The sequence below is a fragment of the Centropristis striata genome, chromosome 23 (genome assembly GCF_030273125.1).
Source record: "Centropristis striata isolate RG_2023a ecotype Rhode Island chromosome 23, C.striata_1.0, whole genome shotgun sequence".
NCBI classification, from domain to species: Eukaryota; Metazoa; Chordata; class Actinopteri; order Perciformes; family Serranidae; genus Centropristis; species Centropristis striata.
Window position 1 is genome coordinate 10,869,955 of NC_081539.1, and position 26,356 is coordinate 10,896,310.

Consider the following 26,356-nt stretch of genomic DNA (forward strand, 5'->3'; position numbering starts at 1 on the left):
TTATGTATCAGTCAAATTCTAAAGTGGTTGGATTTCATATTTTGCACTCAATCTTACACTAAAAATACCATAATGATAAGGCAGAAACCAGATTTTAGGTTGTTTTTGCAAGTTTATTAAAAACTATTATCAGCATTCAGACCTTTAAGTCGGTTCTAATTGAAGTACCAGGCAGTGGTTACAGCCTTGAGTGTTCCTGTGCATGAAGCTTTTTACACCTGGATTTGGGGATTTTCTGCCATTATCTGCAGATCCCCTGAAGCGGTTAACTTGAATGGATATTTTCAGGTCCATCCAGGGAAGGTTGATTGTGTTTAAGTCCAGCATTTTTTATTTTATTTTTATTTTTTTTTACAGTCCATGAGTCCTTTGGGAGTCTTGATGTCTGCGTTCCTGTTAAAATGGCCACTCAAAGGATACTACTATACACAGTGGTCTTTTGTCAGTCCCCAAACAAGAACAAAAAACTGATTCTTTGCTTGTCTTTGAATGATCTTAAGTTACAATTAGTGTATTTAGTTACAGATGAAGCCGACTGAACTGTAACAAGGCAGGGCATTGTTATGCCCTCTTGTCTTTTCTCACTGGCACAATGTTTATAAAGGCTGGGAGGTACAGCAGCTCCAGTTTGACCAAAGACAGCAACGAGGTCTGAATATTTAGCTTCACTATGGAGAGGCTTGAAGTTTCACTTTGGCTTTTAGAATAAAGCTACCAGGGCAGCTTCACCTTCATCTCAAAGGAACAATGGAGGACGCAGACGATGACATCGCTGTTATCGGGATTGGGTGCAATTTCCCTGGCGGTATGACGCAAGCATTTCTCTGAGTTTGTGTTTTTTCCCCAGTTGTTTAAGGTGAATGAAAGGTATTGTGGTCCTTTTTATCTTAGGTGAAGGGCTGGACAATTTCTGGGGGATTCTGTTGGAGGGGAAAAACTGTGCTGTAGATATTCCAGCAGAGAGATTTGACACCACTCTTTGGTATGACGCTGATGATGGCAAACCTGGGAAGACGCAAACAACCAAAGCAGCTCTCATTGAAGGGTAAGCCATATTTATTAGGATTAAGACTTACAAATTTGTGTTTGAATTATAATAAAAAGGTTCCTTTTTAAATTTCAGGTTTAACGAGTTTGATCACAAGTTTTTTGGCATTACGGAAGCTGAAGCTGATTTCATGGACCCTCAGCAGAAACTCCTCTTGCAGTGCACGTACAGGGCATTAGAAGATGCAGGAATCTCAATGGAAAGCATCAGTGGAAGCAGAGCTGGAGTTTACATCGGTGACCGCTATCATAAAATACACTTAAAACGAGCACAATTTCATGATGCACAAATTGTGACATACTCTGCTTTTGTGGCGGTGTTGCAGGTCTGATGAACAGGGATTACGAGATACTCCAGAGTAACAGTCCCACTAAAATCACCCACTACAATGGCACCGGGACGGCCATGAGTGTGGCTGCAAATAGAATATCCTTCACCTTTAATCTCACTGGACCTTCTCTTGCCATTGACAGTGCCTGTTCTTCATCTTTGGTGGCTCTACATTTAGCCTGCCAGGCTATAAAGCAAGGTATGTGGTGGTAGGGCTGTACTGAGCGTCTTTTTTGTTTTTGTTTTTTTATATTTTAAACCCCTATTAAGGTTTTTGAATGAATCTTTGAATGTTTTTCAATAGACAAAAGCAGTTGGCTCAATCGCTTGACCAGCAATATATTATGAAAGACGATATACCATATTTACACGATAATACCATGAATTAACCTCAACAAAAACAGTCTATAGGTGACAAAATAAACAAAAGAATGGAAGAAGCCTGGGCCAGCCAAACAAAACAGTATATAAACTAAATGAAAGAAACAAAGCCATGAAAACTGACCTACCAGACTTCCATCTTCAGAAGAACTACACAATGAAAAGTGAGGAGCAAAACAATTAAATTGGTTTGAAGGCTACTTTGCTTGGAGAAGAGAAAGCTACACAGTCACCTACTGTAATCTAATTCTACAAATAGCATAATACTAATAATTATAGCCTAATCTTTATCTACAACTGTGCAGCAATACTAGGTTTAAACACAATAAATCAACATGCAAAAAAAGTATTTGTTCAGTATTTGAACGTTGATATAGGCTTCAAATGTCAACATTATAAATTAAGCTTTGAAGCTTCAAACTATAACTACTATATTCTTTACAACTGCCATGCCTAAAAGCAAGTTAATCAGCACATCACTTTTTAATGTTCAATATTTCATCCAACCCCCACCCCCTTTTCAACCAGGAGACTGTGAGATGGCTCTGTGTGGAGGTGTCAGCTGTATAATAGAGCCAAGAGTGTTTGTTGCTCTCAGCAAGGCCAAGATGATCTCACCTGAAGGAACCAGCAAACCTTTCTCCAACAGAGCTGATGGGTATGGTAGAGGGGAGGGCTGCGGAGTCGTTCTCCTCAAGCCACTTAAAAATGTAAGCAAGTATTCTGTTTATTTTTTTACTGTAATTTCAGGCTTTCACAAACTTAATACAGTAGAGATAATAGCCTGCTTATTTTGTGATTTTCTATCCAAAGGCAATAAAAGACGGAAACAAAGTATGGGGTATTGTCAGCAAAACAGCGGTCAATCAGGATGGACACTCAGTCACTCCAATCACCAAACCGTCTATGATTCAACAACAGGAGCTGCTGCAGAGAATCTACTCTGAGTCTGACCTTGCAGATGTCCAGTACATCGAGGCACATGGGACAGGAACGCCAGTCGGAGATCCAACAGAGGCGGAAAGCATCTCAAACGTCATTGCTAAAGCTAAACCTCCTGGTTCAGAGACACTGAGGATTGGCTCTGTGAAGAGCAACATTGGACATACAGAATCTGCAGCCGGAGTGGCCGGACTCATTAAGGTACTTTTAATGATAAAGAATGCAACCACTGTGCCCTCAGTTTTCTACTCGGAAGACAGTGCCAATGTCGATGTTAAAGCTCTGAGTTTAAGTATTCCAATTAAAGCTGAAAGATGGGAGACAAATGGGTCGTTGGGAAGGGTAGCTGGGGTCAACAGCTTTGGGTTTGGAGGCACAAATGCACATGTGATTGTAAGAGAGTACAGACAGACCATTGTACCCAATCAGAACCTAAAAACCTGTCCAAAACTCTTTGTATTGTCTGCAGCCTCTGAGAAATCATTGATCCTGAACATTACTGACACCCATCAGAGGCTTTGCAGCAAGCAAGCAGTTGACTTACAGGCACTATCATACACTTCGGCATGTAGAAGGAGTCATTCTAGACACAAATATAGGAAGACCTTCCCAACATCTTCCCTCTCAGATTTAAAACATCAGCTAGCATCTGCATTGCACACAAAGGTTGAGTCAACAAGCTCTGACATCCAGCTGGTTTTTGTGTTTTGTGGCAATGGGGTTGCCTACAGGGGTATGTGCAAACAGCTCCTGAGAGAGTTTCCTGTTTTCAGAGATAAGGTTCAAGAAATTGAGAATCTCTTCCAGAGTCATACAAGTATCAGCATCAGTCAGTGGCTTGCCGGTGAGTACGATCATGATGATTTCGGCAGGCCACATGTTGTCCAGCCTCTTCTTTTTGCGGTTCAGGTTGGCATTGCCACTCTCCTAAAGCACTGGGGTGTCAAACCTGGTGCCCTGCTTGGACACTCTGTTGGTGAGGTTGCTGCCGCTCACTGTTCTGGTCTTTTGTCTCTTGAGGATGCAGTGAAAGTTTTGTACCACCGCAGTACTCTTCAGAGTAAGGTCACGGGGGGGAAAATGCTTGTTGTTGGTAATGTGGCAGTAGAAAAGGTATTAAAAGTCCTTCCAGAGTTTTCTGGAAAAATTTGTGTAGCAGCATTCAACAGCTCGCAGTCTTGCACTCTGTCCGGGGATGCAGATGCGATAGACATCCTCCATCAGAGGCTGAAGATCGAGGTTACAGAGAAAAATGTCTTCCTCCATGAGTTAGATGTGCCGGCCGCATACCATAGTCATTTGATGGACCCCATACTAGATGGCATTGAGAAAAGTATTGGTCCTTTGAATGCAAACAACCAAGAGTGCAAACTTTTTTCAACAGTGACTGGAGACAGTTATTTGGATGGTGACTTTACAACAGGCAGGTACTGGGCAAGGAACATCCGAGAGCCTGTTTTATTTGAACAAACTCTGCGTGCTGTCACCAAAGACAAGCAATCAAAAACAAATATGGTCTTTGTAGAGATTGGACCTCGTAGGGCTCTCCAGAGGAACATACTTGAGATCTTAGGGAATAACGCCACAGTTCTTTCCTCTGTTCAGCCAGGGAAAGACTTTGACACAATTTTGTCAACTGTGGCAAAACTATTTGAACTAGGCATCAGTGTGGATTGGCATCAGCTCTACAGGGGTTATGAGACATTGCCAACAGCTCTCCCAGTCTATCAGTTTGTCAGCACAAAGAAAGAATTGAGTTTTGAAGCTGCGGGAAAAGGTGTTGAATCCTCTGCATTTCCCCCCCATATGCTCATATGTAAAATAAAGCAGGATAAGAAAGAGTACATGTGCGATGTCTCATTAGAGACTGCACCATATCTTTGGGATCATAAAAACAACGGTGTTCCCATTGTGCCAGGCGCATTCTATGTCGAACTAGCTTACGCCTCAGTGATGGAAGGTTTAAGGCCAAAGAAACCTGTTTCTCTGCTCCAGCTCAGTGTAAGATTTGAGAGTCTGCTTACACTACGTGCAAAGTGTCATCAGTTAAAAGTGACACTGGAGCATGCAAAGAATGAGACTTCATTTAAAATACAGTCTTCTGTTGCAACACATGCCTCGGGCACATACAAGTGTGCAGATGGCCAGTTAGAAGAGCCAGCGATTTGTATTAACACAATCTCCCAAAGGTGCAAATTGGTTATGAAGAGAATACAGATTTATTCAATTCTTTCTCAAGCAGGATTTGAATATGGTGCTGTGTTCAAACAGCTTGATGACGTGCACTTTGGAGATGAATTTAAGGAAGCCGTGACAACAATTCTCGTCCCCGGGGAACTTCAAAAACACCTTCATGAGTATTGCATTCACCCTGTGATATTGGACTATTTCTTGCAAATGACTGCTGTGGTAGCTATCGGACAGCTAACAGCCAAGCCAGGGTTCCCCTCAGCTATCAGTAGTGTAACCATATCAGGACCGCTGCAAAAGGAAATGGTGATGTACTTAAGAGCCATTCAAGAGACTCCAGAGTTCCTTGAAGTGTGTGGTTGCTTTTCCACCACAGAGGGTCATGTACTGGTGGAGCTTAAGGGGGTGAGGATCTCATTTTTGGGCAATAGCTCAAGTGTTCTTCAGTCATGGTTCTTCCACAATGAAATTTGTGCAATTCCTGACAAGAGAGACTTGCAGAACTCCAAAATAAAAGCAATTGTTTTTGAAGACAAACTTGGCATTGCCAAAGGACTTAAGCCATACATACACCCAGGGTCAACTTTTGTGGAGAGCAGAGATCGATGGCTGGCAGACGAGGTTCGAAATTTCGTGTTTGGCTCACTTAACACCAAGGTGGATTTGGAAAACATTCTCTACATTTGGGGTGTTGAGGACCTCAGCCACTTATCGTCTGAGAAGATGCTGGACTGCTTGGTGACTTGCTGTGAGCTATTTCGCCAGATAGTTTTAGCCTTGAAAGAGAGTAAACGCTCTTGCACTGTCCGCATCATAACCTATAGATCGACAGAGATGATTGTGGACCATGTGAGTCCTGGTTTTGTGCTGTCGGGTATGACGAGGGCTTGTGCAGCAGAGATGGCTGGTCTCTCTTTTCAGCTGATTGACCTTGCTTCTGTGACCAGTGAAGACATTCAAACGCTGGCTCGTGTGTTGAACACATGCAAACAACAAGAAGTCATGATCAGCAAAGGTCAAGCATCAACAACAAGAATAGCACGGACCCCCATGAGGGACGGAGCTTTATGTGAAGGTGATATGCACTCAGGATATGTGAGCGACTTTCTTCTTCAGACAACTGATCCATACAGACTGGCTCACCTATCTGCCATCCCCTACTACACAAATGCAAATCCCGTCCAAGAGAAGTCAGTTGAGATTCAGCTATCCAATTTATGCGTTCATTCATCTGACTACTTTCCCGTCACCACTTCACATTTAAACTTTGGCAGGACAATGTATTGGAACAAGCATACGTCGCAGAATCACAAGCTTCTCGCTTTAGATTTTAGTGGCACTGTCACAGCTGTTGGGAAAAATGTTCATAATCTAAGAGTGGGAGATCATGTTGCTTCATGTTATCCAATTCCCGCCACTGCAAAGATTATAATTCCTGAAGCTGTTTGTTACAGCAGCAACAGACTCCCATTCCTGAAAGAGACACCATGTGTGTCTTACTTCGTACTGGCATGGGAGATCCTGCAGAGAATGCTGTCTAATGTAAAACATCAGCACAGAAAGCTGGTCATCATCTGCGCCAACTCAACTTCTTCTCTGATGAAAGTTTTGGCTCTGACAGCAAACAGGTCGGGCTGGAATGTTTCCTCTCTGCCACATTTCAGAGAAGAATCCCTGCATTATGATCAGAGTAACGCAGTTGTTTTCCTGCCTCCGTTTGATCACTCTTGGCAGGGGATGCATAACAACAGTGATCATGATAGACATGTTATTTTTGTATGTAGCAGTCACATGTCATCACTCCCAGCCAACATGTTTGCATTGAGGACTGAACACATGCATGTACATCAGCTGGATTTGGCTCATGTTCTCCAGAAAGCCAATCTGCAAGTACAAAACAATAATATCTCTAATTGGCTCATGTCATTAGGCTTTGAGAGCGAGTCTCTGCCTTTGAAAAGGAAGACTTTTCAATTATCAAGCACAAAAGAGCCACAGACTGATGCAGATGCTGAATCTTACTTCACAACAAGGACAGTGCATCAAGTTGTCCTAAATCACAGAGAATCTGATTGTCTAGTATCTGATATCCCTATTGTAACAAGGCATGGACAACTCTTTAAACAAAGCTGTGTTTATATTGTAACCGGAGGGCTCTCTGGTTTGGGACTTGAGACGGTAAAGTTCATAGCCCATAATGGTGGAGGTTGTATCGCTACACTGTCCAGAAGTACTCTGACTGATAAAATGCAGTTTGAAATGCAGCTCCTGCAGAAAAGATATGCAGTGACAGTCCTGAATCTGCAATGTGACGTTTCTGTTTCGATGCAGGTCGTGTACGCGATCTCAAAGATCGAACAAAGATTCCCCTCTCGTCCAATCAAAGGAGTTTTTCACAGTGCTGCAGTGTTACATGATGCGTTAATTGAAAACCTTGATGAGTCCCTCTTCCGAAAGGTGCTGCAGCCTAAAGTTAGTGGAGCTCTAAACCTTCACTATGCAACACTTCACAAAAAACTGGACTTCTTTGTGTGCTACTCTTCTATCTCTTCATTCATTGGCAATGCCTCGCAGTGTAACTACTCCGCAGCCAATTCTTTCCTTGACACATTCTGTCATTATCGGAGAAATCTCGGACTTGCTGGACAGTCCATCAACTGGGGTCCTTTGAACCTCGGCCTCTTGCTGAACAAAAACCATTTCCAAAAGTTCCTGGAGGCAAAGGGGATGATGACAATGGATGTGTGTGATGTTCAAGAGGCACTTGGACAGTGTCTCGTGATGAACAGACCACAACAAGTCATATGTAAGTTCAACTTCAGAAATCTTCACATTCACGTACTTTCACAAAATGCATCTCTCAGAGAGCGCCTGTCAGCTTTAGTGGAAATGGAGCTAAAAGACAAATTATGTAACGAACCCATGGTTCAACATTTTCCTTGCACACATGACAGTGTGAGGATGATTGTCAGTGACATCAGCAATGTTAGCATAGATGAGCTGGATGATGACTCAGCTCTGTGTGCACTGGGCATCGACTCAATGTTGGCCATGACTCTGCAGAACAAGATCTTCCAAGAGACTGGCGTGAATGTACCTTTGGTTAGAATACTGGACCCCAACAGCACACCAGCCACTTTGGCTGCTATTGTAAAAAACAATGGATAATTACAGTTTACTGCATCGAACAATGATTTGTTTTATGAGTAAGAAAATGTTTTGTGAGTGCCAAAAAACCTTGGAATTCATTTTACTTCTGTGGTTTTGCTTGATTGGCAGAGATTTTTTGCAGGAGGTGTGTTTGTACAACCCTATGAGTATATGGTATAGTGTGTATAATAGTACTACAGTACTTTCGGATTTCTGTGAATGTGTAATGTGTATATATTGCTGACTGTGAAGAAGATCTGTACAATAACTGATCATCAAAGTGCTAGTGTTTTATTTCAATATATGCTTGATCATGTCTTAAATATTGTTTTTGTTTTTACTATCAAAAGAATCAGACAATTAATACCCTAATAGAATGTATTGTTTAGCCAAAGCCTGATATAACTTATGTGATGCCATGGCACTCCATCGTCATTGTGTCTACACTGTTTTGATGCTGCACTTTTAAATCTTCTTTAAATGTCTTGACTTTCAGAGGTGCTTTAGAATGTGTACATATTTTTTTCTAGTCAATAAAGCATTGCTGATTTTTGGAAGTGTGAACGAACAAAATAAGCTTCATGGTCCAATGTAAAGTAGCTTCTTGCCAGCTTAAATACTTGCAATTGTGTAATCTGCATGAAAATTATTTGTTAATAAACCAACCTTTCAAGTGCAATGTTAAATTGGCAGCTTGTTTTATTGAGTCATGAAGAAGCAAACAATAAAAACAATAAGACATGTTGCCATGATAACATGTAAACAATCATTGGTATCATCTTTTGAAACTCCAGTTAATGGTCATTCAAATCTGTTTTGATGTAAAAAATGTTTAACATTAGTTGCAATACTAAATATCTGTATTGTAAAACAAAATAGTTATTTGATTGATAGGAAGAATTGCTTTTTATTTAAGTTTTAGGAAAACAGTGCTATAAATTTACACAGAAGATAACTATCTGTTTTGTGGTGACAATGTCCTTGGCCACATGGCCTCATAAATTAGTGGTTCAAACAGCAAAAGGCTCAATACGTAATAATAAGTGCCCCCAATGAAACATTTATGGGACATGCCAGTATACTGTATCACGTCTAGTTTCATTATCATCATAAAGGTGATTAACAATCAGTATCAATGAGCCAGCAGAGATAACAATGTCCATGACCTGTGAGATGTGAGTGATGTTAATATTATACTAACTGAATCCTGTGACAGATTTGAAAGATTACAGACAAGCTTTAAAGATGAAAAATCATAAAATAATATATGTATTTACATTAATATTTATACTGATATTTACATTTATTTACACAAGTATTCACAATTAAAATCCTCATTTATCAACAATAATTTTGTATATAATTGTGATGCTGACTAGTTTCATGTTTACATCATGAACATATCATTAAACAAAATGTGTAAAAGTGTGATACAAAACATCCACCAAAAATTGGTAATGTATCCAAAAAAGTGAGTTAAATTACATGCACTGTGGTTATAACAATGTAAAGGTAGGTGAAATTACAATAATAAGAAAACTGAACCAAAACAATACATTTACAAAAAAACAACAAAATGTGGCACTAAAACCAAAATGCTGTTGTATTGCAATAGCCATCATAGGCCTTCTACTGAATCAAATTACAAAATTTGCATGGTTATGACAATTTACAACTACAATACTTAAATGAACCAAAATAAAATTTTAAGTTTAAAAGAGCCAAAGATGTACAAAAAAGACAAGAAAATACAAAATACATTATGAACATGTGATATTAACAAAATAAGGCTGTTGTATTGCAATGGCAATAATAAGCCTTCTGTTGAATTCAATAACAACATTTTGAGCTAGTCTAGTATTAAAATGGTGTGTGGTTATAAATGCAAAACTACAATACTTAAATTAACCAAAACAATAACCAAAAATTTGCAAAACAAAGGAATCTGCAAAAAACATCATAAACAATTTGTCTGAGCCCAATAATGTTCAACTAGTCCAGTAAAATTATTTTCTGATTAATGATATTTACATGTTTGTATTTGTATCTGCATTTTTACAATCTGGTTGAAACAACAGCCCTGCCTTCGACTGGAAGAGACTTTGGTTTATCACCTTCTCCACCACCTGGTTTATCACTGAAACTTTCACCTTCACCACCACCTGGTTTATCACTGAAACTTTCACCTTCCCCGCCACCTTCTTCACTCAGTATAGCTACTACTGTTGATAGTGTGGCATTGGGATCCAACAGTTTCACCAAAGGCACATTCACACCTCTCTCCTGAAAGATGAGATTCTGCAGAGTCATGGCCTGCATGGAGTCAATGCCTAAAGATAACAGAGGTGAGTCATCTTTCAGCTCACTTTTATCCATGCCAATGGTCTCACAAAGCAGAGAGACAACATAATCTTTTGGTGAGACAGTTTCAGCTTGTTTCGTTTGAGAATCCGTCTCTTTGGATTTTTGGAAAGCCTCCTCTACCAGTGCGACCAGGCGCAAGGTCAAGGTCTTGTTCTGTGAGAGGATGTTGTACCTGATGTTTCTGAAGTGAAACCTGCACACGGCCTGTTGGGGTCGATTGAGTACAAGGCATTGCTCCAGACTTTTATGAATCTCAGCCACATCCAACACCATCATCCCCTTTGCCTCCAGAAACCGCTGGAAATGTTCCTTGTTCAAGAGAAGACCGAGGTTTAGAGCTCCCCAGTTGATGGACTGTCCAGGCAGCCCGAGTTTGCGCCGGTACTGACAGAACATGTCAAGGAATGTGTTGGCTGCCGCATAGTTTGTTTGTGATGCGTTTCCCAAAAAAGCTGAGATTGAGGAGTAACACACAAAGTAATCCAGGTGACAGTGCAGAGTTGCATGGTGCAAATTCAGGGCACCATTTACTTTGGGTTTGAAAACTTTCTCATACAGAGATCTATCAAGGGTCTCAATCAGCCCATCGTGCAAGACAACTGCACTGTGAAAGAGTCCTCTGATTGGACAACCAGGAAATTTTTGGCCAATTGCACTGATAACCTTGTGCACGGACTCAGACACAGATACATCACACTCCATGGTAGTGATGCAGTTTCCACACTGTTTCTCCACATTGTGGATCTCTTGCTGTACATCTGGTGTGGGCTTGCTTCTGGAAAGTATGACAATGTACTCACCTCCTCTTTGTGAGATGAACTTGACTGTTTCAAAGCCCAGACCAGACAGACCACCTGCCACTATGTAGACTGCTCTCTTTCTGAAAAGCTGTTTTTTAGTTGGCAGCACTGGAATGTCAGACAGCATGCAGTTGACATCTTTTTCCAGTGCCACAACAGCTAGCTTCTTTGAGTTGAAGTATGACTGTGGTGTCTCTGCATCAAGCTTCTCGATGCTTTCAGATTTCACACTCTGAAAGGTGCAGTTGTCAAGGGAAAATTTCTTGCTCAAGTTCAGGGACTTTAGCCAGTGATAAATGTGCGGCCTATGTGCACTCAGGGATCCTTTTTGCAAAATGACTGGCATCTGGATTGTCTGCACATGAACACTTTCCTTCACACTTTGGAACACATCATGAGCAAGCACACACTGTGTCTGAGATTCACAGATGAGGATGACATGTTGGACTCCTGGAAAGTTGCAGATTTTAGCAATTAGAGATTCATCGAATGGAGGAAGGACGACGAACACTTCCATTTGGTTGACATCAGCAAAGGAGCCATTGCACTGTGTGCCAACAATCACATTCCAACCGGACTTGTAAGAGGTGAGTGCCAAGACTTTCATTAGAGCAGAATCAGGCACAGACGATATGATACCTAGATTGTGTTTGGCTCTGGGCAAGGCTCGATGCAGGATCTCCCATGCTAGCACAAAGTAGGAAACACAGGGAGTTTTCTGAAGGAATGGGAACCTCTTGGTGATGTAGCACACATCCTCTGGAACTCTCACCTTGCTGGCTGCCACCACAGGGTAACAGGAAGCAACGTGGTCTCCCACCTTCAGTTTCCTGACATCTTTTCCAACTGCTGAAATAGTTCCACTGAAATCAAGAGCCAGTAGCTTGTGTTTCTGTGACGAGTGTTTGTTCCAGTACAGTGTCTGGCCATATTTCAGATGTGAAGCACTGACAGGGAAGTAATCAGACGAATGGACACATATCTTAGTGGGCCGTATTTCAACTGATGTATCCCTGATTGGCTGGGCCTCCTCCTCAAAGTTAATGGCACTCAGTTGACTTATCTTATGTGCCTCAGCTGTCTGGAGGATGCAGGGCTCAGACATAGTTGAGGTAAACCTACCCTCTGAACTGTCAATGATCTCAGGTGGAGTGCGGACAATGGAAGGTTTTAGAATCAGACCATCTTTGACCACCAACTCTGGGTACTTGTCGCAAGGATGCGATCTTAGGATCTCAGACAGAGCTGCGATGTCCTTAGCAGAGACAGTACTGATATCAATCAGCTGAAATGAAAGATCTGGTATCTCTGCAGAAAATGATCGTGTCATGCCAATGAGAGCAAAACCTGGACTTATGTGGTCTACTGTGATGTCAGAGGAACGGTAGGTGACTGCTCTGATGGACTTTGGAAAGCAGATCTGCTTTAGCTCAAGGACTATTTGGCGGAAGGTCTCACAGCAGCTTGCCAAATTCTGCAGGACAACATCAGCTGCCAGTGAAGTGAGGTCTTCTTTGCCCCACAAAAATAAGACTTCATCAAAGTTTTTCTCAATATCTGTTATGTTGAGATTTGCCAAGAGAGAAGGAAACCCATGGCTCAAGATATCTTTGGCATGTGTGAATGAAACATACTTAGACTTTGAGTCCAAGTGTTGTTGCAGGCCTTTAGAGATCCCTATACGGTCACAGAAGACCAAGGCCCGAGGAGGAGGAACAGATGTGGTGCCTTCAGGGACAACACTAAAATCATTATGGTAGAAATACTCCTCAACCACATGAGAACGACTGCCAATGTACTTGATTATCACATTCTTAACCTCAACCAACACTCTTCCTTCTTTGTCTGCAAAGCAGCCACAAATCTCAAAGTGATCAGTGCCCACATCAATTGCTCTCAGATAGACAACCATCTCATCTTGCAAGGGTTCAAACACTGTCAGACTTCCTATTTTGGCAGGAAATCCTGGTCTGCCAGCAAAAATGTGCTCTACTGTAACTGGGAGAAGCTGCATCAGTAAATCCAGCACAACAGGGTGAATGCAGTAGTCGTGCAACTGAGACTGCAGTTCTTCTGGAACTGTGACATTTGCAAATGCCTCCTTGAGATCTTCCCCATAGTACACATCTCCCTTGTTTTTGAAAACGTCCCCATACTGAAAGCCTCCTTGAGAGAGATACCCATAGAACTCCTGAGAGCTCACTACAGATTTGCATCTTCTGGAGATGGAGGTTAGTGAGATGCACTGCTCCTCAATCAGTCTCTCTTTCTTTGAAACCACTGTGCCTGATGCATACTTTGCAGATGGGGAGAGTACCATGAACCTCGTTTCTTTCTCTGTCTGTTCTATTTGCACCTTCATTTCAGGTGAATGCTGGGTTAAAACAAATGGACTGTGGAAGTTGACACTGAGCTGTAGTGAGCTGAGCGGTACTTTAGGTTTGGCACTGGCCATGAATGCGGCTAAACCCAACTCGGCATAGAAGGCACCAGGGATGATGGGTATATTGTTGTGCTTGTGCTCTTTCAGGTAGAAAGACGAGTCAGACATCAGATCGCAGCTGAAAATGTTGCTTTCACTTCCTGTCTGACAGAGCACAGGATGGTTATTTGTTGTATTTTTCTGTGCTGCTCCAATAATAACATCTCTGTCTGAGCAATCAAATTGGTATTTTGGAATTGGCAATGGCATTGTCTCATACCCTCTGTAGAGGGTGTTCCAATTTACATGGACGCCCAGTTCGAACAGCTTAGACACGACAGACTTGATTGTTTCATGATCTTTCTCTGGCTGCACTGAGGCAAGAACAGCCGTGTCATTACCCAGAGTTTCCATGATGTTTCTCTGTAGTGCCCTTCTTGGCCCTATCTCCACAAACACTGTATTTTTACTTCCTTTAGTTGCTGACCTCACTGCCTGCTCAAAAGCTACTGGCTCACGAATGTTTCTAGCCCAGTATTCCCCTGTGCAGAAATCCCCCTTCTGGACTTCTTTGCCAGTCACTGTTGAGAACAACTCTGTGTCAAGATCATACACCTGTAAGGAGCCAATTGTATCCTCGATTTCAGGCAGAATTGGGTCCATCATGTGGCTGTGGTAAGCAGCAGGGACATCCAGTACACGAAGGAACAGATTCTGACTGTTGGCTGAGGTGCTTAGCTCCTTATTGAGGCTCTCAATTGCATCTGCGTCACCTGAGAGGGTGCAGGACTGGGGGCTGTTGTAAGCAGCAAGGCAGATTCTACCAGAGAAACGAGGGAGAAGAGAAGTCACCTCCGATACAGCCATGTTGCTGATCACAAGCATCTTCCCCCCTGTGACTTTGCTCTGGAGAATGCTGCGGAAATAGATGACCTTCACTGCATCCTCAAGAGACAAGAGGCCAGAACAGTGAGCGGCTGCAACCTCGCCAACAGAGTGCCCGAGTATCGCATCGGGCTTGACACCCCAGCTTCTGAGTAGGGTGGTAATGCCAACTTGGATAGCAAAGAGGAGTGGCTGGACAACATGGGGTTTGTTGAAGTCACTACCCTCAAACTCACTCTCAAGTGTGTCCAAGATGTTCAGCGTACTCAGTTTTTGGAGAATGTGCGCAATCTCTTTGATCTTATCCCTGAATGCAGGCTCATGTTTTAGTAGCTGTTTGCACATGCCATGGTAAGTGACGCCATTTCCGCAAAAGACAAACACTAACCTCGGATCTGGGGAGCACGGGCGGATATTTTTGCCAACACTGGAACTTAACTTCTCTTTTAGCTCGACGAGAGAAGAAACAAAGATGGCCTTTCTGTATCTATGCTTTAGATGGCTCCTCTTACAAGCTGATGTATACAACAGAGAATTTAGATCCACTTTGCTGTCTGCTTCTAGCTGTTTAATGGTGTCTTCTGTCATCAAAGTAAGAGATTTTTGAGAATTTGCAGACATAACAAAACACTTTGCCTGTTTGCCATCATGCTTTAGCCTAGTGCATGACTGTTTGTGCTGTTTGACAATGGCATGTGCATTTGTACCCCCAAAGCCAAAGTTGTTAACTCCTGCAATTCTTGCACTGGAGGCTTCCCACTTTTCTGCTTCCTTAGGAACTTTAATGTTCAAGGCGTTGGCATCTACACTGGCAGTCTCCTCAGAGTAGAAAACTGAGGGAACAATGGTCTCGTGCTTCATCATTAAGAGTACCTTAATGAGTCCGGCTACACCGGCTGCAGATTCTGTATGTCCAATGTTGCTCTTGACAGAGCCAATCCGCAGTGTCTCTGAACCAGGAGGTTTGGCTTTAGCAATGACGTTTGAGATGCTTCCTGCCTCTGTTGGATCCCCGACTGGGGTTCCAGTCCCATGTGCCTCGATGTAGTAGACATCTGCAAGGTCGGACTCAGAGTAGATTCTGCGCAGGAGGTTTTCTTGTTGTGTCATGGAGGGTTTAGTGATCGGAGAAACTGAGTGTCCATCTTGGTTGACAGCTGTTTTGCTGATGATACCCCAGATGTGGTCATTATCTTGCATAGCCTGTAAAGCAACAAAAAGAGTAGAATGTTTTTTAAAAACATTTTAAAGGTATGGGAAAATAATGAAATTGCTGCATTTTTATAACTCCTCATATTCTGACCTTTTTAAGTGGCTTGAGGAGAACAACCCCGCAGCCCTCCCCTCTACCATAACCATCAGCTCTGTTGGAGAAAGGTTTGCTGGTTCCGTCAGGTGAGATCATCTTGGCCTTGCTGAGAGCAACAAAGACTCTTGGCTCTATGATACAGTTGACTCCTCCACAAACAGCCATGTCACAATCGCCTGATAAGATAGAACACATTTTATAATCTCACAGAATAACATTTTATGCCCTTTTCAACACGCATTAAACCCACAATGCTGCACTTTCCATCAGAGTTATCTTACAGGTGGCTCTAAAAAGTGTCTGAACTGAATAGACCTTGCTTAATGGATTGACAGGCAAGATGGAGAGCCACCAGAGACGATGAGCATGCGCAGTCTATGGACAGTGAGGGTCCAGTGAAGTTGAAGATGTAGGAGACTCTGTTTGCTGCAATACTCATGGCAAGCCCGGTGCCGGTCCAGTGGTTGATGACACTTGGATGCACATGTGCAGCATTTGTCTCATAATCTCTGTTCATTAGGCCTGTAATAAAAGCAACATAAAACTGATAAGAAAAGAGCAAATAAACCAGTGGTTAGTAGATGGAGATTATTCATCTCCTTGCAATGTTTCTTGACTGACTAACCAAAAAACACTCCTGTCCTGGTCCCACTGGCCTTCTCCATAGGGAGGCCAGCGTTCTCCAGCGCCCTGTAGACACACTGGAGGAGCTGTTTTTGTTGAGGGTCCATTTGTTCCACTTCACTGTCGCTGATGCCGAAAAACTTGTGGTCAAATTCATTGAACCTGAAAACATTCAGACCAAACTTAGTGATTGAAAATAGATCAAGAACAAATACTTTAATTGGCCAATGTGAAATTACTTAAATTATCTCGTATAAAGTAAGAAAATCAGATGCTGGGATGTTGGTTAAGAAATGTGAGAGGATTAAGAAATAAAGGGGATTCTGCCCACTTGGGTTGTTTAAGTTAGTACCAACATTTTTAAAATCTCCTTTAATTTTAATAACCCACAGTCACTTCTAACACAAGTTATTGTCCCTGTCTTTTTAAATGTACCCATATTTATCTGTAATCTTTACATAATTTGTGATCATGTGCTAGTTTTGAAGACCATAAACTAAGCTCTAATTTAAAGTTCAATCCAAGTGTCAGATACAGGCCTAAATATGTAAACAACTCACACCTGGTGGTAATTCACAATCAGTGACATTATCAGCAAGTAACAAGGAAACACCTAAGTTCATCACAATTACTAAACATTAGAAAAAGTTGCAATACAAAAAGATCAATTTATATTTTTGACACAAAGAGACACATAATAAAGATTTTTTGAGCAAGTCCCAAAATGTTAATAATAATTTGTTTTGAATTACCCATGAGGGAAAAAAAAAAGGCTGGTACAAATAACATCAAAATTGAATTTCCTCAATGTTAAAAAAAAAAAAGAGTATAAGACTATGGACACATATTTATAGTTAAGTATGCTTATTTAAATAGTTTATATAATAAGGTTCAAAGAGCATACCCATCAATGAGAGCAGCCTTGGCTGTGCGGGATTTACCCGCTTTGTTGTCGTCGGGGTCATACCAGCCGGCCAAGTCAAATCTCTCTTTGGGAATTGTCACAGAACAGTTTCTCCCATTCAACAGAACCTTCCAGAAATTCTCAAGCCCTTCTCCTGTTTGGAAAGAGACATATAATACTCAAAAGCTCAATTTTGGTACAACGTTGTACTAGAAATTGTAGCAGGTATAAAGGAGAAAAATGCCCACTCTCTGATGTAAGTATTCTATAATTGCACAACTCCCCTGAAAAACAATGATATGGTTAAAAGGGTTGAAATTTGAGGTGCGGACTTGAAGTTATCAAATTTGTGACTCAAGTCCGACTAGATTCAAATAATATTACTTCAGACTTGACTTGACAAAATCATTTTTTCTTTTGGTATGATTAAGTTCAGTTGCCCTTGTTTTAATAAACTTTCTAAATAGTTAAATAAAAATGTTTAAAAAGCATCCATGATGCAAATTACTGTATTACAAAAATGGTAATACATTTGTTGAAGAGCTCAGTATGACTTGTTAAGGACTTATAATTCAGAGTTTAGAAGTTGACTTGGGACTTGAGTGCAAAGTTTTACCTGTGACTTGCAAAACAGTGACTTGGTCGCACCTCTGGTAGAAATTGTTTTGTAAAATTAAAAATAAAATTAATTCTGATCAAATAAATTGATGACACAACACCCTTTTTAGAATGACAAGGAATTAATTTTTTACCAACCCAGATGGGTAATTTTATCTGTTTATTGCAGAGCTGATGTCATAATGTTAAAATGATGAAGTTTGTCTTTCAATTTCACATGCATACATTCAGAGATGTTGCTCAGTTATCTTAATACGGAGAGAAATCTGCAACTGATAATTTTGCCAATTAAAAACTATACCAAATTTTATTGACTTACCGCCTGGAAAATTGCATCCAATGCCCACCACAGCAATAGCGTCTTCAGCTTCTTCCATCCTGACTGAACATCACTGAGAAGGAAAATCAAAAATCTTTACTGCACCATCAAACCAGCATCACTCTCTCTTCCAGGCAACGTCACATCCAGACATTAATGAGCTTTAAAAATGTGTAATTAGTCCAGTTCTGTCATGCACCGGTGCATCCTTACATCCATTCCGTTTGCCTTTTCCCTCCGTGATGGTATCACCGCCGGACAGGCTCTTGGTTCTTATAGCCAGCCTCTTATTCTTTATTAAACATTAATGATTGATTGTATACGTGACCATGGAGATGAAGGACTTCAGTGCACACATTTATGGCACCTTGCAAATGATTAGACCGAGTTTAATGAGTAAATCAATATGTTATCCAACTTGGGGTGACTCTAGTTCTTGTTTCATTGAAGATTATCACAGTTAGATCTGGCAATCGATCAAGGAAATCAGGTTTTAAATACTCGTATAACGTTTTTAAATGAATGCTCACAACTTAATTCATCTAAAAATAATAATTTACTACATCGTAACTAAAGAAATACGGCAATATTCATGAGTCAACAATGTTATCATCACTTCAATGCATGATATAATAGCATAATAAAGAAGAGTGTGGCCTCAATGTACCTTCCATTAGTTTTATGTTTTGATTAGATACGTTGAGGTGGACTTAAATAAACTCTGGAACAGCCTTGATTGGAGACTTTTCAATGCCTTTAAATGACTTTAAAAGCCTTTTTTTTAACATACAATGCAATTATGTCAATAAATAAAATTATGCAGTTACCTTTGAACACATTATGCTACTAATAATTACTCAAAAAATCACGGAAACAGACAAAGACCACTTATAATCACATAGAGAAATTATAATAATATGTTTTTCACTAACACTATGTGTAATGTGTAATGTATGCAACAATTACAATAAAACAATTGTTTTCGGGTTGGGTAATATCCATATATCGATATTGTGATATGAGACTAGATATCATCTTTTGCATATTGTACACTTGGATATATCGTACTATGGCACAAGTGTTGTTTTTTTTCTGTTTTTAAAGGCTGCATTGTACTACAGTGTTAGTACTACGGCATTATATTCAATACAACAATATCTTACAATATCAGTATCGAAGAATTTGTAAAAAATATTGATAATTTTGATATACTCTAAGCTAAAGATCCACATTTTTACCATTGCTTTTAATGCATTTTCCTTGTTTTATTGTTATTATTCAGTCTGTTTTTGATTGGTTGTTGTTTTACTTTTACCTGCTTGCTTTAATTGTTTTTATTTTATGTGCTTTTGTTACTTTTGTTTTTATCATTTCTTATTGGTGCTTTTACGTGTGTAATCTGTAAACCACTTTCGATTGCCTCTGGGTATTAACTGTGCCATATAAATATATTCCCCTTGCCTTTGCCAGTGCAGTTATTTCACTAAAACCAATCAAAACAGCATCACACTTTGTGTGACATGACTAACTTTTTGGTTTGATAAATTTGTTGATTATTGGAGTTTCAAGCAGAGTCATTGGTGTTTTTTTCCGATGGTCATCTTAGTTGAGGTCGCCTTTGTAAATTCCCACCAGTCATATTCATGTATTTAGCTGTTATCTCTCTTTATTACCTTTATCAATCCACTGCAGTCACACAGAGATCATATGGTGGTATTAAAGTTATTAACTGTGATTGACTTTATTACTTTGACAAACAGTTGATCAGGCCCAGGTAAGGTAAGATCAGGGCAAAAGTCTTGGGAAAGGAAGCTTGGGCCAAAAGGCATTTATGTAACAGCTTATCAACTAACATCAACAGTTGATAAACTGAAATATCAATCATGTGCAGGTAGGGACAAAAACAAAAGGATGCAGTGCAAAACCGTGTTTAATTCCAGGAAATACAAGTAAACATTTGTGACATGAAGAAATCTATGTAGTTTGACTCATTACAATTTTCTGAATTACTCTACTATATTATAAGTATCCATTACAAAGCCATTAGAAAAAATATTTTAGATTGTGATCTTTTCTATAAATGAGAACTGTAAACGTTGTTTTATACACTTCATATTCTCTTAATGAGAAATAGTGCCATGTTTTAAAATACAAGAAGTGCTGCACAAATATGTAACTGTAAGTAACTCATTAATATAATGTTTTGTAACATTCTCGGATGATAGTATTAGTGAAATATATTGTAAAGAAACTGGACAATTTTATTTTAAATCCAGGTTGTTTTATTCCCACGTTACAGACAGCATCTGACAGCTCAGATCCCACAACTTCTGTGCCACCTCGTCGTTTTGAGCGGCTGCTGAGGGGGTGGCAGGAGCACAGTCGCTGTAAGCAAAGACATATTGGATGAGTGATGTAAAATTTGGAGAAATCATTTCATTTCATATATATCAGTGTGGTCCTGCTTGATTAATTGCACTGTGAGCTTATGGTTCAGTTCCTCTTTGTTTGTCATTTCTGTGCAGTTTTGACTGGGAAGTCATTAATTCCATTTATCTTAGGTAAATAAATATTCAGCCAATAACATTTTAGTCACTTAAAAATGTCTTGGTTAGCATTCAGTTCTACTCAAAGACACTAAAGATTCGCCAGTTCATTTTTACACCTTGCTGATAACGTGGCTCCACCTTCTCATCCAAATATGGTCAAATGTGGTCCGGTCTAAAAGGAAACCCTTGTTTTGGAAAAACTGGTCAAAACTCTTGCGAGACATTCTGCGTGATTACTTATCCCAACCATAATAATTTGAGGTACTGTCTAGCCTTAATCATATTGCAAGAAGGATTACCCTCTTGAAACAACCCTAAAATTCCAAGCTTCAAAACGGTAGTCCACAAACCAACGAGTGGCTCCATACACTGTTTTTACACAGTTTATGGCTGCAGCTAATAAACTCTAAGTTTTGCATTTTGATTGCATCAGTGGTTTGACCTTGACCATTTTGGGCAAGATAGTGAACCCTAAATTGCTCCAGATGCCGTGTTCATTAGTGTATGAATTAATTCCTGATGGTGGCAGGTGGTACCATGTTGGGTAGATGGCAGCCAGTATGAATGTGTGTGTGAATGGTTGAATGAGCTGCTGTCTGTAGTGTTAAAGTGCTTTAACTAGTCGCTATGAATAGATGCCTGAAATATAAGCTATGGTAAATGGAATGCACTTATATAACGCTTTTCTAAACATTCATTCATTATCCTGAACTGCTTATCTGAGCTTGTGGGGGACTGGAGTCGATCCCAGCTGACATTGGGCGAGAGGCAGGGTACAGACAACCATTCGCGCTCTCATTCACTCCTACGGGTAATTGAGAGTTGCTTCTAAACATCTCGAAAAGGTCTCTTTGGCACATTGGTCACAATTTCATACTATGATAAGGGCTGTAATGACACAAACGTGGGTAACCCCTCTATCTAACAAAGTACCTGTAGTATCCACCGCTCTCTTTCTCCAGTGACGGTTCCACTGCGCAGTAAATGCTCGTCTGAGCTCCCTGGGAGGAGTTTTTGGTGAAAGGACTGACCATCTTCATGACAAAAGCCTGAGGGCCGCTCAGATGTCGCCATAAATCCGTCTGGACGACTCCGGGGTGGAGCGAATATGCCGTCACACCTGTGCCTGAAAGACAAGCCAATACCTGATTACTGCTACTGCTCTTAAATCGGCTAAAATGGCGCAGATACGAGTATTATACAGACCTTCTAGTCTCTTAGCCAATGAGCGGGTGAAGAGGATATTAGCTAGCTTGCTCTGAGAGTAAGCCCCCTTCTTGTCGTAGCTCTTCTCGCTGTTGATGTCCTCCAAGTTGATGGAGCCCCAGGAGTGAGCCATGGAGGACACCGTGACGATCCTGGCTGGTGCCGACTTCTTAATCAGGTCGATCAATAAATATGTAAACAGGAAGTGACCTGGAGAACAGGGAAGTTACTTTAATGGTTAGTTTAAAGTTTGAGAAAGCGAGAAAGAGGATCTAACATTTTTTTTTGTTTTTATTCTGGGACAGAAAATGACATATTGTGCATTAAAACTATCAAAAAGTTTGTTATAAATCTAATTAGACATTTTCTAATTTCATTCTATTACTACCTATAAAGCATTAAAATAAAACTTTTGACTGGCAAAATTACAGATTTATGTCAGCATCTTTATGTCCAAAAAGGCAGGGAAATATTTTTTTAGTGACTACATTTACAGATGAGGAAGTTATTAAGAGTGTAATAGTGTGGTCTATAAACCCTGGCAGGGACAAATGTCCTGATGGCAGGATCATAAATTGAACCCTTTATCTTGCCAAGGAAAGTATTTGCCTTATCAAACACCAACGCAGCAAATTTCAATAATAAACATCAATAAATATTTAACAGCAAAATGATATTTCTGCTAAATAATAAAGTATAATAGAGGGCTATACACAGGTGATAGTGAAAGGTTTAACAGTAACAAAGTGATATTTGTCTTCAGTCTTTTTATGTATAAATTATAATTTCAGCAATTTAGTCAAAAAAGACAAGAATGGCAGTAATGCATTTACTTCTACTATTACAGTATATTATATTTAGAAAGAACACAAGTCGCTGTAAGGAGACAAAAAGTGTTAATCTGCCATCCAGTGGACTTTATATTGAGTTGTGGGAAATGTTTTGAATAAACCTGCCAGCTGATGAGGTGACTGGTACGAGTGTACAATAAAACCAGGTTCCTTTAATAAATTTAGCTCCGCTACAAAAGGAGCTCCATAAGTTCAATTATAATATATTTTTCAATAGATTCTATATGAATAGGGCAGCATATTACTGATGATTAAGGTGCCAATCAGACACATGGTGGTGTATTATCCCTAAGAAATTGGGGGATCTTTAGGGGGAGATAGCAGGTCAACATTAGATGCCACATAGAAGTGGAATATATTACCTGAAAGCTGAAGGTTAATTTCAGATGCTACTCCCTATGGTGTCAAGATTTTCTGGTCATAATATTATGATTGGAGGTTATGAAGGCAATTCCCATGCTCAATTATGTCTCAGTTGTTGCAGCAGTTTTTGGGTTGATACCATTTGTTTGCAGAGATTAGGTGCGAATTTGTTACGATTTTTGCTTGAGAATTGATTTTAAAAAATGACAAAAATCCCTCCAAAATAAAACAACATGACACCAATACCACAAGGAACATCACAGAAAAATACATGTTGTGATTTGGCATCAAAAACTTTTTGGAGACATTTAAGGTTTCTACAAGAATTGCACTTTTCAGCGATTGGACGGCGGGCACTTCTGTTCTGTAAACTGCTGAGAAACTCCCTTATATTATACATCTTCTGAATGCTCTAGGTCTCTAGTTTGTGGTTGGAAAGTTTCATGAGGCTGTGATTATTCTCAAGGTCACAGCAGCTCATTTTATACTGAATGTTCTCACTCCAATAACATTGATATTGCATGCAAAAAAATCTGCTTTTTTCTCCATAAACTGCTTGGGATTGGCATGTCTGTAAAGGGGAGACTTGTGGGTACCTATAGATCCCATTTCTATTTAGGTATCTCGGGGTCAGAGTTCAAGGGACCCCTTTGAAGATAGCGGTCAGCTTTTCCCTCTTTTTTTAACGTTTAAGGCAGTAATGTACCAGTAGTCCAGAGAGTAATGTCAGGTCTCTTAGGATTAAGTCCATTCTCGACTCACACATCTTTAAATCTTTTCTTCACTAAACAGGTAAGAGAGTTTTATTTACCGAAGTGATTGACTCCAATCTGCATCTCAAAGCCATCTGCAGTTTTCCCATAAGGACACACCATCACACCAGCATTGTTGATGAGGATGTTGAGCTGCGGCTCTCCTGTAGAAAAGGACACAGAGAAGTTGTATGCTTGTGTCTTTAAAGTCCAGTTATTAGCACATTTTTATCCTAATGAATAAATGAGTTCACCTTTATTGATGGCTTCAGCACATTCTCTGATCGACTTGCTATCTGCCAAGTCAAGTTTCATGAAAACGACATTTTCGTTGCCTGAGTTTTCAATCACTTCTTTCACAGCAGCCTGACCTCGCTCCGGATCCCTGCATGCCATGAGGATCTTTGCCCCTGAACAGAGAAATAAGCAGCAGTGAGATTCAACAGCAAGAGCAATGATTGTCTATATGTGTGTGAAGAGCGCCCCCTCGTGGTCAAATGTGTACAGACAGTCTTAACTAAGAAATGGGCCAATGTTTTGTTTAGAAAATAATAAATCAGTCAACACCATTTACTACTAAATTTACTGGGTTTCATCAAGGTTTTGTTTAAAGAATGTAGATTTAAAATCACTGTATCCAAAAATATCAAATGATTAATAGCTTTATAGATCAGCACCGACTTAATATCTTGCAAATAAGTCTAATAATAGTGTTTGATTTAGATTCAAACTGATTTCTTTGAAGTTTAGAATTTTGTTTTATGTTTTATTCTCATTATCGACCAAAAAGGTTCTTCTTGTTAGTGTTTTGGCTCATTTTGCAAACAAGAAAGTTTAATTAAATCTTAAGCAAAGAGGTGATTTTAAGCTCTACTTAAAATGTAATTAAACCTTTTTCAAACACCAAAGATGGTGTGAATGGTTTACATATTGTACCACCTTGTCATTTGTAGGTGCCTTTATCATTTAAAGTGTTTATTGTAAAAAGAAACATTTAATTTTGTTAACCAGGAGAAAGGGAATTGGTTAAATTGCTGTTTTTGTGAGCCACTAAAACCTGTAATGTTTTGGTGTCAGTGCAGAAATTAAAGGCATCATATTACCATTATATCAAAAAAATGTTAATAATACCCAGCGTAATTAGGAACTGGTACATCAGGTATATTACCTGGTACATCAGGTGTATTACCTGATGTATGAAACTCTGACAAATTAAATAATTCATGGTTGATGTGAGGCTCAGGTGTGGGACGCACCTCTCTTTGCCAGGTCGATGGCTGTCTCTTTGCCAATCCCAGTGTTTGCACCAGTTATGACCACAGTTTTGCCATCCAGCCTTTCAGCAGAGGACCAGGCAGCCCGGAAGAAACTTCTGGATTGTTGAGAAATATGTTACTTAACTGGAAATGACTCAACCAGCAAAAAAGGGTGTGATATTTACCAAGACAAAGCAAACACACACAGTAACTACAAAAGAAAGTATACTAATTTGCTTTCAACAAAGCCAGAGAAAGCTTGTATTTACTATTTGTCTATGTAACAATAGCAATTAAATTGTCAATAAAATGAAAATTAGCTATTTTCCCACTTGGGTGGGACTAAAACATAATGTTTTTAGACAGCTGGATGATTATAATGAAGATATAAGGAGCCCTTACCGTATAGACTGCATTTCACTTTACTACAGTAGTCAGTTGGTCGGCTGGTGTAACACCAAACTAAAAACTTGGAAAAATATCTTTAATCTGGGATACAACAGCTGCGAAATGTCACAAACTCCACAAAAAGCGTAGGTAGGTTGAAATTTGGCAATGCGGAACTGTCATTAGATTGTTTTGTTTGATAGGCTGGGGTTTCAGCCAATCGGTTGCGACTTAGACACTCTTGGACAACGCTGATTGGTTGAACTTTAAGTTGGGGGCCGATCCTTTGTGATGTGGGTGTTCGATTATAAATACAGGCCGCACCGGACGGGCGGGGAGCAAAACATTTACAGTAAAGTAAGTACACGTATGTAACAAAAAATATAAACTGCGACACTTTTTAACATGATTTGTTCCTATTCGTTATGATTAAGGTTATCATTTATGATGATGATGATGATGATAATTAAATTATACACGCATTTATTTTATTTATTTGTTCATTTTATTCTAAACTCTGACATGAAAATAAATAAAAACGTTTTTAAAAAAACTAAAAAAAATATATCATACATAAAAATTAACATTTAAACTATTAAACTACTAAAATATAATAATTGTTGTTGATTACTGTATGCTTTAATGTACAATTGCAACTATTTTTGGTAATAATTAAATACAGTATAATGTATGTACAATACATATT

At 39.8% G+C, this 26,356-nt stretch overlaps 3 protein-coding genes across 3 annotated transcripts; 1 reads left to right on the forward strand and 2 right to left on the reverse strand.

Annotated features, from left to right (window-relative positions):
• The first annotated feature begins 747 nt into the window (after nucleotides 1-747).
• On the forward strand, nucleotides 748-8,490 carry pks1 (polyketide synthase 1). The gene is made up of 6 exons (XM_059327173.1): nucleotides 748-805; nucleotides 892-1,045; nucleotides 1,124-1,284; nucleotides 1,374-1,577; nucleotides 2,288-2,469; nucleotides 2,573-8,490. Exons 1-6 carry the CDS (start codon nucleotides 748-750, stop codon nucleotides 8,057-8,059), a joined length of 6,246 nt encoding a protein of 2,081 aa, XP_059183156.1. The 3' UTR covers nucleotides 8,060-8,490.
• Nucleotides 8,491-8,780: 290 nt separating this feature from the next.
• On the reverse strand, nucleotides 8,781-18,344 carry LOC131962154 (uncharacterized). The gene is made up of 6 exons (XM_059327116.1): nucleotides 18,287-18,344; nucleotides 17,350-17,503; nucleotides 16,447-16,607; nucleotides 16,137-16,343; nucleotides 15,816-15,997; nucleotides 8,781-15,715 (listed from the first exon to the last, which is right to left on the reverse strand). The coding sequence occupies exons 1-6, from the start codon at nucleotides 18,342-18,344 to the stop codon at nucleotides 10,097-10,099; spliced, it is 6,381 nt and encodes a 2,126-aa protein (XP_059183099.1). The 3' UTR covers nucleotides 8,781-10,096.
• Nucleotides 18,345-20,205: 1,861 nt separating this feature from the next.
• rdh12l (retinol dehydrogenase 12, like) lies at nucleotides 20,206-25,824 on the reverse strand. The gene is made up of 7 exons (XM_059326896.1): nucleotides 25,666-25,824; nucleotides 25,264-25,379; nucleotides 24,262-24,417; nucleotides 24,067-24,171; nucleotides 22,042-22,251; nucleotides 21,769-21,961; nucleotides 20,206-20,671 (listed from the first exon to the last, which is right to left on the reverse strand). Exons 1-7 carry the CDS (start codon nucleotides 25,677-25,679, stop codon nucleotides 20,569-20,571), a joined length of 897 nt encoding a protein of 298 aa, XP_059182879.1. The 5' UTR covers nucleotides 25,680-25,824; the 3' UTR covers nucleotides 20,206-20,568.
• Nucleotides 25,825-26,356: the final 532 nt, after the last annotated feature.

Bases quoted from the DNA above. Each gene is read 5' to 3' on its own strand.
- pks1 (XM_059327173.1), top strand. From the start codon at position 748: ATGGAGGACGCAGACGATGACATCGCTGTTATCGGGATTGGGTGCAAT. The intron at 806-891 runs GTATGACGCAAG...TTTTTATCTTAG, and splicing joins TGGGTGCAATTTCCCTGGCG to GTGAAGGGCTGGACAATTTC. The intron at 1,046-1,123 runs GTAAGCCATATT...TTTAAATTTCAG, and splicing joins AAAGCAGCTCTCATTGAAGG to GTTTAACGAGTTTGATCACA.
- rdh12l (XM_059326896.1), bottom strand. The intron at 24,418-25,263 runs GTGCGTCCCACA...TTCTCTGTTCAG, and splicing joins CATCGACCTGGCAAAGAGAG to GGGCAAAGATCCTCATGGCA. The intron at 21,962-22,041 runs GTCTGTATAATA...CTTGTCTTTCAG, and splicing joins ATTGGCTAAGAGACTAGAAG to GCACAGGTGTGACGGCATAT.
- LOC131962154 (XM_059327116.1), bottom strand. From the start codon at position 18,344: ATGGAAGAAGCTGAAGACGCTATTGCTGTGGTGGGCATTGGATGCAAT. The intron at 17,504-18,286 runs GTAAGTCAATAA...CTTTCCAAACAG, and splicing joins TGGATGCAATTTTCCAGGCG to GAGAAGGGCTTGAGAATTTC. The intron at 16,608-17,349 runs GTATGCTCTTTG...GAATGTTTTCAG, and splicing joins AAGGCTGCTCTCATTGATGG to GTTCAATGAATTTGACCACA.